Below are 17,613 nucleotides of genomic sequence, written 5' to 3'. Positions count from 1 at the left end.
GTTTTCAAAAAGAAACATTGAAAAACATTATAAAAACAAAGCTATCAATACACGTAAATGAAAATGCTACCCGCTTATAGCACTTGAAAATTCGTTTAATTTCGAAATGTGCGCATTTTTATTTCAACAAACATGAAATGTAAAAAACATGATGGCAGTTTCTCACTATTTATTTGGAACGGATATTATTCTATTTTTAAATTCAGCGCGACGGATAATTAAATGAGCTTTTAGATTATTATTCATTCGATTTTTTAATGTTGTTATTTAAATCTGAGACTATCACAGCGTTAAAATGTACCCGGTACAAATTAAAACAAAATATTTTTGTTTAAATGAGCATACCTTCTAGTTCGTCGGATTGTTGAGAATTTTTCTCCGGAGGAAAAATATTGTTCTGGTACTCGCCGATGACGTTGCCAGATGGTTTGTAGTTTACCACGACGAATAACTTCCCGCATCTGGTTTTGGCTTTCCCTACGCCTATATCAGTACTGCTGCGCCATACCATTTGCGAAAAATGACCTGGATGAATAATATCACTCTATACTCCTAATCAAAGTGACGCGATAATAGTGTGATCACGCAGAGAAAAACTCAAATTTTCAGCTTTAGTATATTATCAAGAATGTATTTATATCATTGTTTAATGTCAAATTTACCCCCGGGAGGAGAGGGAGGGAAGGAAATAAGGCACTAGCGTGCTCTTCAATCACAAAAGACGTTAGTTTTAAGCTAGGAGCAACAAACACAAGGAGAACGCAGCTAGCCTTTAAACGCAGTGTTGTGTACAAATTTCATTGGACGAACCTTGACGCTGAACGTTTTACGGAAAGGGGCAAGACAATTTCCGAATTTTCCCCTTCCGACGGCAGCAAGCGCTAAAGAAAATGCACGACTTTTGATGGGTTGCGTTCTCCTTGTGTGGGGTGCTGTGTTTGTTGCTCCTAGGTTGTATTATTCTACGTCACGAATTTCGAGGCAAAAAACCATACGATTCTGCTTAGCTAAGTAATCACGTGACCACCTTTAGCGTCTTAATGCCATGGCCGCATAAACTCGTTACCATGGCAGCCAAAATAGGCCACACCCACGAGCAACCTACGATTTGTTAGTGTCTTGAAAAATAACTTCGTAGGCTCCTGTTGATTTTTAAAATTACGGTATGGAAAAACTAGTTAAATAGTGAAAATTTGTTATTATAGTGATTTTAAATGTCTTATAAAAGTTATATTATATGCTTCTGGCTGGGGTCTTACATAAGGAACCCGTTGGAGGTTACATTCCCTTTAAACTATCCGTATTCTAATCTATTTACCAGCATTAACATGTAGAGTGGATGGTTCTTGGTTGAAGTTGTAATTTTTCACTTCTTCGTACCAATATTTCGCAAGTTGTTCACCTAAAATGTGACAAAATATTTAGATTTTTATTAAAAAAAATATATATTTGTCCTTGGAACACGCTAATTCTCGTAATCACCTGAAATATCAAAATCGGCGTCTATGGACCAACGGGAAAACAAACTTTCTCCAATGTCTTTCAAGTTTCGATGATAAAATGTATTGTGATGGGCTAAATGATTCGCCCACGATTGAGCCAAAGCGCATAACTGCAAATATTTCAAATCTTTATTTATTATTTATTGGTACGATATCCAAACAAATTAAAATATATTTATTTCTTTAATTCTTTAATTAATCTAAATTCTAATTTTTATAGTTATATCATTATTTAAGCTGAACATTGTGGTTTAAAATAGTAAAATGAATCAGTATACAATATACATTAGTATAGTGCAACCCTAATTCGTAAATGTTTTTCCAGGTGGTAAGACAAACGTTTATATGGATGGAATAGTCCTTTAAATAAAATATTATTCATAGCCGATTATAGAGTTTGTGCAGCTGCGACTGGACATAAAACTGGTTTGTCTTTGGTTTATCTTTATACTGTTTTCTAGGCATAGACCTGGCAGAATTTTTCAACAGGGGGGCAAGACAGTCAGAGAGGGGTTTATTTAAAAGTCGTGCATTTTCTCGCGTACAATTTTCATTGGTTAGACGCTTTAGCGCCTGCTGCCGTCGGAAGGGGAAATTTTAAAAATTGTCTTCCCCCTTTCCGTAAAACGCTCAGCGTAAAGGCTAGACCAATGAAATTTGTACACAAATAACGCAGTATTTTGTAACACAATACTGCGTTAGCGTGTTTAAAGGTTTGTTGCTCCTAGATTTAACCAAGGATCCTATATGTTAGAAGGATATGAGGTGAGAGACGAAAAATGGCAGCGCCGTCGGTGGGTCATGCGCGATAGAGAATCCGTCAAGGACAAACCATAGAGGAAGCACCGCCAAAATTTGTCCTTGAGGGAATAAAAACAAGACGTCCCACGTTTAGACGCTCTCTTAATATCGACGGCGCTGCCGGTGTTTTGAAAACACAGGCTAGCCGGAGGGATACCTATCCTTCTAACATATAGGATCCTTGGTTTAACCGCCTATTGACAAAAGAAGTCATTAAAACGTTCTACAGATGTATAAACAAAGGAATGTTTACCGGATTGGAGAGTCGAAGAGGCGGCACGCTATGAAGTTCCCGATAAATATTGTGCCATTTGATTATATCTTTCACGAATTCACTCTCTCGGAAATCAGCCACGTTCAATTCGTCCTCGAAATTGACCAACACGGGCTTGGCCAAAATCTAACCAAAGATACAATGGCGTTCATTAAGAGAACATAAAGTAGTTCACTTTTGAAACGGAACTACCGTAGTTCTCTACATTAATTCTAAAAACAGGTACCTCAAATAGGTAAATTTAAAGCAAGTGGCGGCTCCGGTCTAGTGGCATTAGATGTCGTTAGCGTCGTTAGCGTAATAATCAAAACAAGTTGACTAACAAAGAGACTACACGAGGTGGTTATCACTGATTTTGTTGAAACTCGGGGGTTAGGTAGACCATATGTTAGTATGAAAATTGCCAAGGGAAAAATTGCAATGGGCTTTAGTTTTCCCAGGGCAACCGAAAATGTTTTTGAACTCTCAAAACAAAAAATCTCCATTTAAAAAAGCATGAGATCTTTTCGATTTCACAGGGTACTTACTTACTTAAAAAATTTAAAAAAATTAAATTTTCAAAACTAACCAAAAAGATGAATTTGACCTATTTGGTTAAAATTTTCCAAGGATTTTGAGTAAAATTGATCATTTTCGGTTAAATTTTAACAAAATTTGGATAACCGAGAAAATCCCATGCTTTTTTAAAATGAGAGGTCAAAAATATTTTCACTTGCCATGGGAAAACTGAAGCACATTGCAACTTTTCCCTTTGGGAATTTCCATACTACCATAAGGTCTACCTAAGCCCCGAGTTTCAATAAAATCGGTGATAGCCTCCTCGGGTAGTCTCCTTGTAGGCATCAAAATCTAGCCTAAAAAGTGTGCCAAATAGACCTTTCTATAAATTCCTAGCTAAACAGGCCAAACACTTTCACAAAGACAACTTAGCGCTACTTCAGTAGGACTTGAAAACTTATTTACTCTTTGGTTTAAAAAGTTCTGCTTATGCTCATTCCTATTTGATTAGTACTTTTTGAAGCGTTTAGGGAACCAATGAAATACCGGGCTTACTATCAGAGCGTGAGCAAATTTCCTTCTTTGGTTTTGGAACTAACTAGATATGCAAAAGTAAGAGATAGTGACGTAAAAGAAACATTTGAACAAGAAGACCAAATTACTTTATAAACGACATACATGTATACTTTATTCGCGACCGAAAACTATCGCTACGCCCCCTTTGGTTCACCATTGAAAACTAGATAGGTAGTGGCTAAAGCAGACGCTATTAGTTTTTCCTCATCGTTATTCGTAAATTTGACTTAATAAATAAGGATATTTTAATATAATTTTTGAATCGTTTGATTATGTTTTGATAAGTTTATTTAAGAAAAAAACGTTCTTATGACTTTTTAAAATGTCTGTAGCAGACGCTAGATCATAGGCGCAACCTCGGAGAAGCTAGCGCCGTTACGCCACCTAGACTCGTTTCGGTCGCCAATAAAAAATCGTATTAGTGCTCATAAACCTTGGAGGAATAAAACAAGTATACTTGTTTTATTCCTCCAAGCATAAACGACATACATGCAATAAGTTCAATAATTTAAGCATCACTACAAGTCTACGAGCGCGTGCTAGCGTCACGCGGAATTTCGGAATTTCTAGTGCGCGTGAAAATATTTGCGAGTGCTAGGACCAAGCTCTGTTTCGTCTGACGTAAGAGCAACACGTTATCGTCACCTGAAAGCAAAATCCACCTAACTTTATACACAAATTTTGAAAGATACGTGATTTTAGTCTTCAGGCGACGTTATATTTTTACAAAATACACATAAACTTGGTAGAAATAACCGTTTTTAATTCAAAGAAACTACCGTAATTATTATTGCTGAGAATTTTAAATGTTTTAAGCATGCAAAAAAGTGAAAAAAATGCGATTAAGAAATGCACGCTAAAATGCATCACAAAGTTTTATCCGGAGCTAGGCATCGAAATAATCTAGTGTTTGGTCAAGAAAAAGACATCCAAAAGAAAACCAACTTTATCGACAATAGCAGTTGAGGAAGTGAATCGAGACAAATCGGAAGAGTCTTCGGGCACGACTCTAGATTTGAATCTCGATTTGGAGCGATGGTTTTTCAAAGATCGAAGTTTCCGACTCATGAAATCCATGTCTGAATCGAATGCGGGGTTTCTTCCGCACCAAGACGCGTCAGGTAGAATCACCTCATTATCGGTAAACTAAAAAAGCAAAATGGTACCGGTTTTCGTAAACGATTTTAAGCGTCACCAGCGTGGTCTACGCGTCAATGCGGAGTTGAAAAGGATAGGATATTTGCATACTCACATTTGCTCCCACTCTCGATGATTGCGGTACCGCGTGAGATCGGCATACAGGACGCGAAATGTTCGCTCGCTCTACCAATTCTCAGGAGCTTCTGTCGCAGAGCGGGAAAATACCAGCATCGTATCCCCTTCATGGCCAAGACCGCCAGCGTCGAGCTCACCTCGCAGTCGCGTCAGAGACTTCAACGACCAATCCCAACCTCCGGAGACGCTTCCGGATAACGGCGGGCCCCCAACCTTGCCGGGACTAGGGATTCGAACCTTCGTACCTCTCTTCCCTCTCTCATCTTATTGATCGGAACCAAGTGCCCCACTCCCGCCAGAATAGTCTTGGAACGAATATTTTCCCTTCAAAAAAGAATTTCGCCAAAATTTGAAGGCAAAAACTACCTTTGTAAAATTCTTTTCGCCAAGAGCGTTATTTTCGCTCAGACTTTTAAGAACTCGTCGAGATCCGGATGACGCGGACGAGATACAAAGAGGGAAATCTTGGATCAATGGCGAACCTGATATTCGATCTTTCATTGATTTTTTTTACGAAAAATACCCCCCGATGATGGGAAGAACTGCAAGATGTTGCTTCGACCTGATTGAACTTGTTAGATGGAAGCGAATGAGGGCCGTTACACTTTTGAAAAGGAGACACACAATAAATTATGTTTGGATTGAAGACGTTGTTTGTCGTTGTAATTCAGCCTTTGCAATTATTAGAAATTTTGTTAATGAAAAGCATATATTATGAAATGAACGTAACCCACTATTGTACAATAATTTTTTTTATTTAAAATACTACAGCCGTTTCGGCGCCAAAACTAGCGCCGTCGTCAGGCAATGTTACAATAATGACCTCGAGTCTGTTGAGGGCAACAGCACGATAAAATATAGTGTAAATGAAATTAGAGTAGCACAACAAAAACAAACAATCAAACATGTCTTATGTAAACAAGAATTAAAAATAAAAATTAATAAATTTGAAAATCATTGCTTTATCCAATTTTACCCTGGATTGAATAGATTAGTGTAATGTAAAGCAATTTCATGGGCGGGACCATCAATGTCATTATTGTAAAATTGCCTGACGACGGCGCTAGTTTTGGCGCCGAAACGGCTGTAGTATTTTAAATAAAAAAATTATAGTTCATTTCATACTATATTATGTACAAGAGGGTCCATTCTCACATATAGAAAAGCATATAATCATTGTCATTTTAAATTACGCTTGTTTGGTCTGATAACCTATGATAATGACTACTCAGAAAACTAATTAGGGCAATGTCAATAAATGTAACTAAAAGTTGGAAATGGGTTTGAAAACTTAATAATTCAGCCTTAGAAATTCAACGGGACTAAACTAAAGATCTAAACTAAAATACATAAGTCTTTAGTAAAAATCACTGGAAATTAGAAATGTGATTTCTTTGATCAGATATCTAAATTAAAGTCCAGTTCACACTATACAATTAATTGGGCCGCTTAATTGAAACCAACTAATTGTAAGCAAGAAAATTGAATAGTGTGAACAGAAAAATTGTAACCATTGTTCCAACTTTTTCTGTTCACACTGTACACATCAGTTTTTCTTTTTTATTCCCCACACCCAGCATTCTGATTTCAATCGGTATCTCATTTATTATCTCAAATAACCGATCTGAACTGACTTACTGTAATTAATCTCATTATAATCTTCTGGAAAACCAATCAAAATAAACATAAATTAAAATGATCGATAATCGCGAGGCATCTGAAATCCACTCACCTTCTATCTGTCAGTTTAAATGAATTGAGATTAGTTTCGGGTTTAAACTATCTGGTTAGCAATAGGAACCATATCAATTGATCTGATTAGTCTGAGTGTAATAATAATAATAATAATCAGCTAGGCTAATTCCCAAGGCACCACCTTAGGCCTAAGTCATCAAGCGACTTTTAAAGCCATTATTTCAGGTGGCCGGGTTGCAATGCGTAGGATGGTGGTAGCCAGCCCTTCATGCCACGCGAACCAACAGCTCCCTACACTAACTATTACCGTTAACCTCAACAAGTTTTTATGCAGTAATTGCAGATAACCCGCTATCTGAGTGAGTGTAGGGAGCTGTTAGCTCGCGTGTGGTGAAGGGCTTGTCACCACCTTCTTACGCAGTGTAACCTGGCCACCTGACTAAATGGCTTTAAAAGTCGCTTCATGACTTAGGCCTAAGGTGGTGCAAAGGGAAAGACTACTAACTATCGAAATGAACCAAAGATTTACCACGGAAACGCCAACGTTTTTACATTGAATAATATTGAATTGTAACAAAGTATTTTAGGAACAGAAATACGAAGCATCGAAACACCTGCTTGCCCACGATTTTTGTCGCAATGATCAGATTTTTTCAGTTCGTCTTGTTTAACTTCGAACCACATCCCACGGGTACACGAGAATAAACCATTCTTGTCTTTGATAGTTTCGAAAGAACGCGAGTTGTATCTCAGCTGCCACAGTGTCCGAGATCGACCAGTCGGCGCCAAAGACCCCAGCTTGCATTAATGAAATGGATACTTTGATCGCTGGCTCCCGACATCCCAAAAGGAGGAAGACATTTATCTCTCTCGCCCACCAACAAACGAAAAATATCCGCATACATTGCCGCAGTAGCAGTCATGATTCTTTATTTATGGTTTCTGGGGCAGTGCCCGCCACCCCCCAAAAACGGAGGATCAAATTATAAACGACCTCGAGTTTGGCACTTCGTTTCAACGTATCCATTAGGGTGGTTCAAAAAAATGCAAATATCGAAATGTTTTGGTGCACATGGATTTTGATGAGAACATGACGTAAATATTAATGAATGTACGTAAAATTTTTCCTGTGTCATTTTCCGACCAAAATGAACGAGAAAATCAATGTGCACCAAAACATTTCGATATTTTTTTGAACCACCCTAGTATCCATCTCCATTAAAATTCTATAAGGTAAAGCCAAATTTGCTTGGAATTTGTGATAAACTGACCCAACTGATTTAATTAAAAATTAAAATATTATTCTAATTTCAAATTACCACATTTTGTAAAATAGTGGAATTTAAATTCATTACATTATTTCTAACTCAAATAAATTGAAAATCATTATCATATTTTATAATGAAAATTGTAGTTACAATTATGACAATAATTTTTCATTTGAAATTAAAATAATCTTAAATCAATACATTATCTCTAATCCAAATATATTGAAAATGATGCATGATCGTTTGATAATATTTTTTTATGAAAATCTTAATTACAATTATGGTAATTCTCGAAAAACGTCAAAAAATCTCATGTTTTTAACTTGGAATCAAAATAAAATAAATTTAGTGTAGTCTCTTAAATACACTGAAAATTATACATTATAGTATTTAAAAAATATTAATTGGGTATATTTATGGTAACTCTGTGAAAACGTCAAAAAGGTAAATTTTGAGTTGAAATTGATTTAATAGTTAATATTACAAACGTCAAGAAAGCTCACGCCAAAAACCAATTTCCTTTACGCGCATAAAAACCTTTGTACACGCTAAAGTTGAGATACGGGGGGATAAGTGGGAACAGGGGTGGGGACACCCGTGGCGGAAGTATTCCGACCACCCATTGGGGGATTGGTGGTCGTCCTCACACGGCCATACACAAACTCTACCTCCCGGACGCTTGGGATTACAGGAGTGAGTTTTTGCGTCAGTACAAAAAATAATTGTGTTAAGCTTGGTTTCCACTAGCGCGCGTACCGGCGCGTACCGGCGCGTCAATCAACTTTAACACGTACAAAACGATTAAGCACGTAAAAAAATTAACATTAATGACGCGCAAGTGGAATCTAAGGCTAAGGTCTAATGCTTAGTTTACACTAGCCCGCGTAACGTCGAGTCACTCAACTTTGGGATGTACAAATGTTTTTACACGCGTAAAGAAATAATGTTATTTTCTTTATGCGCGTAAAAACGTTTGAACGTTTCAAAGCTGAGAAACGCATCGTTGCGCGGGCCAGTGGAAAACAAGCATTATGACGGGTGTTAGTGGAAACAAAGCATTGCGCACGCTAGTGGAAACGCTAAACGAAGAGTTTCGGTTGACGCAAAAAAACTGTTAGGCTTAAGGCTGGTTTTCACTACGACAAAAACGCCACAACGGTGACGGTCGACGCAAAAATATTGCATTATAGGTTAACGAGAATTTTTCGCGTTGACTTACACCGTCGTGGCGTTTTTGCCTTAATGAAAACCAGCCTTTCCAGGTACTAGACTGATTAGCAAAAAGGAGGAAATTAGCAATTGATTATCATGCAGTCCCAATTAGCAACAACGGACACGAGGAAGCCGCTCTGTTGTGAATCTCGGAGGAAGGCGGGCGAGCTGGTAAACAAACTCCGTGGCCTTATTCCGCTAATTATAATCCATCTTCGCCGTCCTATAGGCCCATTTATCGACTTCAATTAGGGACGACGCCATTCCGAAGTCTCCCCACCTTCGACCGTGCTTCGCTAGTTGCAAATGGTGACTACCATTAAGAGCTATAATTACTCGCGCTGAAATAGTCTATAATCGACCTTGGATGAAGGTACACATGCTTTTGCAAGTCCCGGAAATGAGAAATTTCGACATTTGTTTTCGGGCCACCTCTATTTATAAGCGAGGGTGGAGATTACTTTGCCGTTCAACGTTACATTTTAAGGTAACGTTGGTTTGTACCTAGTGAAGAGAGAAACGAGTTTCGACACTAGTATTACGGTAGGAAATTGCGAGGTGAGTGGGTAGTGTTAATAAAGTCTACGCTATTTTATCTTCAATGCATGCTGAAACCGGAAGTAACGGTACTGGTGGGGTCCCCGTGTTACTTGACTGTGCCGTGAAGGCTAGGGCATTGATTTTTCCTGTCGCGTTGGATTTAATGATATGCACCTATTGACAAGCGCTGAAAGGACACGATGTAAGGTGACATTTTGGACGGTCACAATTTAGTTCGCCAAGTCCGGTTATAATAACCACGCCCGACATACAAGTGGCAGAAGCCATATGTAGGTCACCAGTTATTCGAAGGTTAAAATGGCTAGACATTTTTTTTTTAGTATTTCGTAAAAGGTCAAATAACAAATTCGATCACAGCTGAAATAAATGCTTGGCTTCCCGGATATAAAAAATATTTGACAAACTTTATTTAATCAAAAGTTTAAAAACATATTTGGGTCAGAGAGGCCTACTATTTAGAAATTGCCGCCATTTGTAGCCGATGTGACACCTTTTTTTTGGTTGAAATTCGACGCCATCTTGGAAAATGGTGGATAAAATTACATTCCTTAAACGATAGCTGAAAATGTTTTTAGTCGAATTTTTTTAAACGTTTGTGTTATCTGGAACTTCTCAGGAAATGGACCAGAAATACAGAGTCTTTTTGATTGTGGTTGATCTACCACGTCATCTTGGAAAATGGGGTATAAAATGATATCAATGATACGTATTTTAGGAAGGGTAAACGAATGTCTGAGACTCTGAGTCACGTGATGGAAAGGAAGGAGCTAAGTGAATTATTCGTTCCTAATATTTCAAATAATTCCGTGAATCTTTAAAAGATATCTGCCATAGTTTTTTGGTTGAAATCCGACGACATCTTGGAATATGGCGTATAAAAGTGTACCGCATAAGCGATAACTCCCATAGTTTTTATTAAATTTGGCTAAAATATTTTGTGTTGGTTGGTCACGGCCAGCAGATGAGACCTATTGGGTTTGGTTGAAATCCGACGCCATCTTGGAAAATGGTGGATAAAAGTTTATCCCATAAGCGATAACTGCCATAGTTTTGAACCATTTTGGCTGAAATATTTTCAGTTGGTCTATCCCAGCGGTGTTTGTTGTTAAATCGGACGCCACCTTAGAAAATGGTATATCCAATACGCAATAATTGCACGACGCGTAATGCTTATCCAATTTGGCTTCAGCTCCATCCAAGAATAGGAAACTAATTGAGTCTTGTACGGCCCAATAATTCTGTCGCCGATTCCGCTAAATCCTAAATTGGAAGCGTAACCAAACTATGTATATCTAATAAGGGATATGTTATATATTTATGACAATTTGTTGGTCTGAAAATAGCTAGAGAACAGAGCAAGGCGTTATAAGCCTTTAAATTGGAATAGAACATTTAATAACATAAAAATTACACCAAAAATCTATGTCCAAATGCATTTGAATTTTGATAATTTTGGCACTCCAAGTAGATTACTAGAACTGTAAATACATATTTGTAAGTAATTAAAGGGGAACGGTCAAGCTTTAACCAGTTAGATATCCCTATAGCCCATTAAAAACTCAAATTTATGGCGAAAACCGCATCAAAAAATATTGAGTGGTTAATGTTTAATAAAATAAAGAAATTTCGGGAAATCGAAAAGCGCGCGTCCGCCGCGACACCTGGTGAGAAGTCGGTGAGACAGAAAAACAACGTAAAAGCGCGCGCTGCTGAACTCTGAAGACGCGAAAAGATTTGTTTCGCACGCGCGGCGTGTTCCAGTTATAAGAGACTTAAGCCTAAATTGCGCGATTTCAAAAGTTAGGATAGTTCGCAAATCGCTCATACGGGGTTAGGGCGCTGGAGGCAGCCCCTAAGATGGCGGCGAAAATTCAAACCCAAACACCCGGCGTTATTTTTCGTTTCAACTTTTTGGGCCAAAAGCTATTTTTTCAAGACAAAAAAAGGTACGTGTTAGTATATTGAACGTCTTGTTAATCTTTTGATACGGAAATAAGGCCATATTTGGAAAAGATTGGCCGTTCCCCTTTAAATACAAGTTGTATCAGAAGTATATAACTTCTTCGAGATAATTATCCATCTGCTATACTGCTAAAGTTACTTGCTTCGCCTGCTTTTTCAAAATTCGCTTCTGAAGATATTACAATATGGTAAAGTATGGTTTATAAATAATTGTAGTATTTACATTTGAACTTGCCACTTGAAGCATGGACCAAGAATCTAAGGGGACTCACTGTTCACGCGTTAAAACGCACGCGTGAATACTGCGAATAGAAAAATCACGGATAATTTTAGTTCAATGTGGACAAACGTGGCGTCGCTGAGATCGATTTCCGGCGTAGTTTCGTAGTGAAGTTGGGGCGTTCACGTTCAATTTTGACAAAATGACGCCGTTGTTGTCGCTTAAATGATTAGGCTTAGTAAGTTTTAGACCTTTTATTTTGGAAATTGGTTCTTTAAAAGTTTAAGTAATGGTAATTAACCATTGTATAAAGTAAAAATAACCAGTAAACCGCGTATGGCTAAGGTTTTTAAATCAAATTTCATTTATAAACATAATCAAATTAATGAACTAAGGCTAACCAAACTTTCTCGTACGTACTGTTGCCTAAGCCCTGACTATGCCTCTCGTAGTGATAGTTGTACAGGTTCTTGAGGCGCTGCAAAGCGGCTGATGTACCTCAGTAAGTCAGTAAGCCTTCCGCTTTAGGCCACGCCTACCGTGTCAAAATATCGGGAACCGTCTATTTTTGAAGTACTGCTCCATGTATGCTTACAAATAACTATCTTTGAATTTTATAGCCTAGATGAATATTATAATGCACGAAATATATATTATTATATTTTAATTCGATGTTATTAAAAATATTCCTGGTTTTCAAATTTCCCGCAAATATTATTAAATATTTTATATTTTTGTAGTAAAATTTTACTGACAGAATATGAAACAAGTACTGCCCTTAACGATGGTAAAAAATAATTTTAATTTACCCGAAATTGATATCGCAAGTGTTACTTATATTAACAAACAGATGGCGCCTTATAGTTCCCTACGAATCAATAGTAATGCTATAGCTACAAGCCAGGCGGCAGTATCGGATCATCGACAGACGTGCAATCAGATTCAAATGGTGAAATCCTTAGCCGTTTTTAATTTAACACCGGTGTTAGCGTTTCAATCTGTAGATATTAAAGAATATCTGATTATTTTGAACTATTCTTGAGCATGACGAATTTCAAAAAGATTTTGTCTTGGAGCACTTGGATGTGCACACTTTTTGAAATTTAGGAGCATCACGCAATTGATCGCGTTTCATAATTTATTTGATTAAAAAATTTCCAATAAATTACAATGAATATTAAAATATCATTATGTAAATTAATTTTAACTACTGAAAATTAATTACTTTTTGGGAAAATATAAGAATTATTCGACTAGTTATTTTAATAGATAGGTTAAGGGAGCTCTGGAAAACTTGTAGCTGAGTGGAGACCCCTTCAATGTTTTCTATATTGCCCAAATTATAACTCAACCAATCAAATGATCTGCATACGTTACTGACCGTTGGTCACATAACGATTGCAATTCCCAGGTCACTTTCTACCACATTCATTAGCCAACTTACTACCAGCTTAGTTTAATATCGATAAGTACAAGTTTAGGTGTCAAATTGGAAAATAAATACCTTTAGAAACGAATTCAGAGTTTGTAATAATAAATTTTATGTTCCGAATCAATAATTCAGTATAATTTTGCTAGTAAAATTAATTATTAATAGAAAATTAGGATTGGGTTTATTTATTATCGAAGACTATTAAGTAATTTATGCTATCAATTATTCAAAATGCCAATCCGCTTGTGATAACCAACATCTAGCGAGTATTACCATAAGTGTATAATAATTTTACATAGGTGTGACACTTCCTATTTTTCACATGCAAAAGTTTAATGGCCTAGGTTTTCTTCTGCCTGTCACCCTTTAAATTTACTTTCCTTCCAAGCAAATACCCTGGTGGTAGGCCAACGTGTTCTGCTGTTGGCCTACCACCAGGGTATTTGTTTGGAAGGAAAGTAAATTTAAAGGGTGACAGGCAGAAGAAAACCTAGGCCTTTAACTGAGAGCTATTCCCAAGACAGACTGCATTACGGGCTTCGTCGCCGTTTTGCGTCCGCTTGCTAACGCGTCACACGTAGCTTTTGACAGCGCCTCACTAGGGGCAGATTTTCCTCTTGTGATGACGTCACTCCGTTACTAGCTCTCGGTAAAATATTCCCCAAAGTGACAAACTTATGGAACAATATTATAGACTTATGTTATTACTTAATAAAAACTTTCTTATTGATTCGTCTTTTCGTCATTCAAGGCTGGCTTGGCTAAAACTGGTTTTTTCCACATTGCGTTAAAACTGGCAAAATGTATCTTTGAATATATTGACAATTGAAGTTTTACGCTGTTGGAGAGGCAATAAATTAAACAAATTAGCCTTTTCCCGTAGCGGTCAACGTGAGAAGTTCACAAACTGCCAAGAACTAATTTACGCGAGCATTCGAGGAAAAACCTGGGACATTGGATTAATTAATAGCGCTATTAATTAATCAATGCCCATCTTGATTTTAGGTCTAGAGTGCCATCTTTTGAACTTAACACGAAACATTTTTCATAAGTATTATTATTTTAATTATTATAATTATTTAAAATCTTTTTAGTTATTTATGAATTATTTCGTAATTTATAGTTATTTATGAATTATTTCGTAATTTATAGTTATTTTTGAATTATTTCGTAATTTATAGTTATTTATGAATTATTTCGTAATTTATAGTTATTTATGAATTATTTCGTAATTTATAGTTATTTATGAATTGTTTCGTAATTTATAGTTATTTATGAATTATTTCGTAATTTATAGTTATTTATGAATGATTTGGTAATTTTTAGGTATAATTCAATTTTACTCATTATTAATTAATAATATTAAAAGAACTGAGTTTATAAAATAATATGGTTAGAGCATTTTCCAAAAGTATGTTTAGAAGTAGCTATAAATTTTGGAAATTTTTCTATTTGTGAAAGTTGCCATTATTAATGACGGCATCTGACTCTTAGCTCTTATAAAATATATTCGTAGATCTACATAGAAATTGGTTCTTGAAACTGTTATATTTTTGTCTGCTAACATACAGCAATTTATTATCTTAATTCTAGCATTTACCGCTATGTGGCTCTAGTGTAATTGATCTTAAGAGCTCCTTAAAAGTTCTGGAAACCACGTTGACATCAAAAAAATTATCGACACGATTATGAAGTTCACGCATACACCACCAGCGAATTTGGCGCTGTATGTACTCTTCTAGGTAATTTAAGAAATTCTTTTGCCAGATAATTCTTTGCTTGAGACCAAAGCTTATTTAAAATTAAAACGCTTTCAGAACTTGAAAACTGTAAAATTATTGAATCGGAACGTAAAAGTGACTATTTATCGTCGTTTCTGTAAGTAGATATTTTAAAATTTAACGTGTTTTTTCTCCACCAACGTAAACTGGTAGTTATTCTGCCAACAAATAGAGATAAACTTGCTAGGTGAAGTTTAGTGTTTCGTCTATGTAACTAAGCTTAAAGCCCATATAGAGCTAGGCTAGGCTAATACCCAAGGCAGCACCTTAGGCCTAAGTCATCGAGCGACTTTTAAAGCCTTTAATTCAGGTGGCCGGGTTACAATGCGTAGGAGGGTGGTGGCAAGCCCTGCAAGCCACGCGAGCCAACAGCTCCCTACACTAACTATTGCCCTTAACCTCAACAAGAGTGTTTAATAATTCAGAATTTTAGTTTGTTTCAATCTTAAATCTATTCCAAAGTTTACCCAAATTAAATGGCAAATAACTGAACATTTTTACTACTGAATTGAGGTTAAATTAGATTTAATTTCGAAGTCTAACTCAGTCCTTTTTTTATTGGCAGATTTTTAAATTGCCAAAGTCTTACCAGATGGCACCAACAGTCTAAAATGTCGAAATTTGAGGTCATGAAAAATAATTAATAATTATTTTTAAATTGCCAAAGTCTTACCAGATGGCACCAACAGTCTAAAATGTCGAAATTTGAGGTCATGAAAAATAATTAATAATTATTTTCAAATTGCCAAAGTCTTACCAGATGGCACCAACAGTCTAAAATGTCGAAATTTGAAATCGTTAAAAATAATTATTTCGTGTTCATTTTATGTTAAAATGCTTACATAAAAAATTGCTTAAAGTAATTCCAAAAGTATTTTTTTAAATCAGTAAGTATTTTTTTTCAAATAGGTTAAATTAACTATTGGGATTCGCTCTAAATGTTTGTTTCATTGTACACTATTTGCGAATCAGTCTAATTCTACAACTTCATTTTGGTTTGCGAACGCTTTAGGATAGATTTTAATTAAGGGATAATTTAATCAACAAAGTTATTGAAAGCACTTTAAGAGAATATCACCTCAATTATTTTTGACGCCCCCAAAAGGGTTCTATTATTGGTCACTTCCTCCTATGGCTTTTGACATTTCGGCGCTGCTTAGTGGTTTGTTGCGGGGGTTGGGGTCTTTCGTAAAGAACGCGTTAGAGGTTATATTCCCTTTAAGTCTAAATAACCACGGCAAAAATGAATTTCCCACAAGTTTTTGCCTACTTAAAACTACAAGGAAAAACCGTAACCAAACCGGTTTTGGACTTAAGGTGATGCCTTGGGTATTATTATAAATATTATTATACATAGTTTGCACCGAAGGGAGGGGCCTATGGTCTCCAAGGAAACTGGGAGGGCGATCAAAAATTCAAACCATTTCGCGCGTAGCTACTAAATAGGTAGCCATTTTGTTGGTAATCTCGTCAAAGCTACAAAACGTATTAGATTTATGCTTTAAAATTTTAAATGGGCCCTAAACAAAGCCAGATAAGATTCTAAGGCCGGGTTATTTAAATAAAATATCAAATTACGACAGAAATATCTACGAAAAGAAGTTAACAAAGCTTATCAAAGTTAGGCCTTTGCGGTCATCCTTTTTACAATTACCTTCGCTATCGAATAAAATAAACAATTTTCGTTCTCCCTTGGTAATTGAACTACTGGAACAATTTTTAACCAGGCAGATAACCATTTTTAACGTGAAAATAATTTCTTAATCATTTGAAAATAATTAAAATCCGCAAACAGACGATTGAAACTGTTAACCCTCCCGTTTTACTAAGAAATCTACACCAGAAAAATGGCGGCAAAGTACCGTTCATTCTTGCTCAAATTAAATATTTATTCTTGGTTCTTATATCTATACTTGGAACTGCGTCATTGATGACGTAGGGATGCAAACTATGTATTAGATAGGTTAAACAGAGCACTCTAGAAGTTTGAACAACAACGTCGGGAGTCACGTGAACATTTTGGACGTTTTACTTTTATCGTTTGTACTTTTGAGCAGTGTTGGAAATAAGCTTTTTAAAAGTACTGGTCAATATGACCCCAATACCCCCTACTTAAAAAATAATTTTCTGGTCATGACCACTCTTTTCTACCCCACTTATCTCCCTCCCTCTTTTATTTTACTTTTGAAATTGAATTGTTAATAGCGATTAGGAACTATAATGATATTTATTTATCACAAACCCAACAGCTTTGATATTTATCACATTTCTTAAGGAACTTAAAAAAATATTTCATCATCTTCTTGTTCTTCGAATAAAAACTTATCCGTATTTACAATTTTACATCATCTTCTAGTCCTTCGAATAAAAACAGTTTTACTCCTTTCTGACATTCTTTTTGTTTAGTAAAAGCCATAAAGAAATTTCAGGATAGGCATCAATGTCTTCTATGCTTATGTTTCTTAAACATATTCTTAGCTCGACGAATCTGACTGATTGTAGGCCTGCGGCGCTTGTAGCAGAAGAACGTCAAATTGCATTACTGCCAGATGCCAG

At 36.2% G+C, this 17,613-nt stretch overlaps 1 protein-coding gene and 1 long non-coding RNA gene across 2 annotated transcripts; one reads left to right on the top strand and one right to left on the bottom strand.

Annotated features, from left to right (window-relative positions):
* Positions 1–115: 115 nt before the first annotated feature.
* Positions 116–4,991, bottom strand: LOC149944202 (Golgi-associated plant pathogenesis-related protein 1-like). The gene is made up of 6 exons (XM_090175200.1): positions 4,904–4,991; positions 4,597–4,797; positions 2,557–2,703; positions 1,483–1,612; positions 1,319–1,402; positions 116–525 (listed from the first exon to the last, which is right to left on the bottom strand). The coding sequence occupies exons 2-6, from the start codon at positions 4,726–4,728 to the stop codon at positions 332–334; spliced, it is 687 nt and encodes a 228-aa protein (XP_090031326.1). The 5' UTR covers positions 4,729–4,797; positions 4,904–4,991; the 3' UTR covers positions 116–331.
* A 6,453-nt stretch (positions 4,992–11,444) lies between these two features.
* On the top strand, positions 11,445–15,141 carry LOC149944201 (uncharacterized). The gene is made up of 3 exons (XR_016481073.1): positions 11,445–11,608; positions 14,870–15,018; positions 15,094–15,141. It is a non-coding gene; the product is annotated as an uncharacterized LOC149944201 (long non-coding RNA).
* Positions 15,142–17,613: the final 2,472 nt, after the last annotated feature.

The sequence above is a fragment of the Leiobunum rupestre genome, chromosome 5, assembly GCF_980474605.1.
Source record: "Leiobunum rupestre chromosome 5, qqLeiRupe1.1.hap1, whole genome shotgun sequence".
Classification (NCBI taxonomy): Eukaryota; Metazoa; Arthropoda; class Arachnida; order Opiliones; family Sclerosomatidae; genus Leiobunum; species Leiobunum rupestre.
The sequence above is the reverse complement of the archived record's forward strand: the minus strand, read 5'-3'. Positions and strand labels throughout refer to the sequence as shown.

Bases quoted from the DNA above. Each gene is read 5' to 3' on its own strand.
- LOC149944202 (XM_090175200.1), bottom strand. From the start codon at position 4,728: ATGGATTTCATGAGTCGGAAACTTCGATCTTTGAAAAACCATCGCTCC. The intron at 2,704-4,596 runs GTTGGTTTTCTT...ATCTTTGGTTAG, and splicing joins CAACTGCTATTGTCGATAAA to ATTTTGGCCAAGCCCGTGTT. The intron at 526-1,318 runs GTAAATAGATTA...TTATTCATCCAG, and splicing joins CACTCTACATGTTAATGCTG to GTCATTTTTCGCAAATGGTA.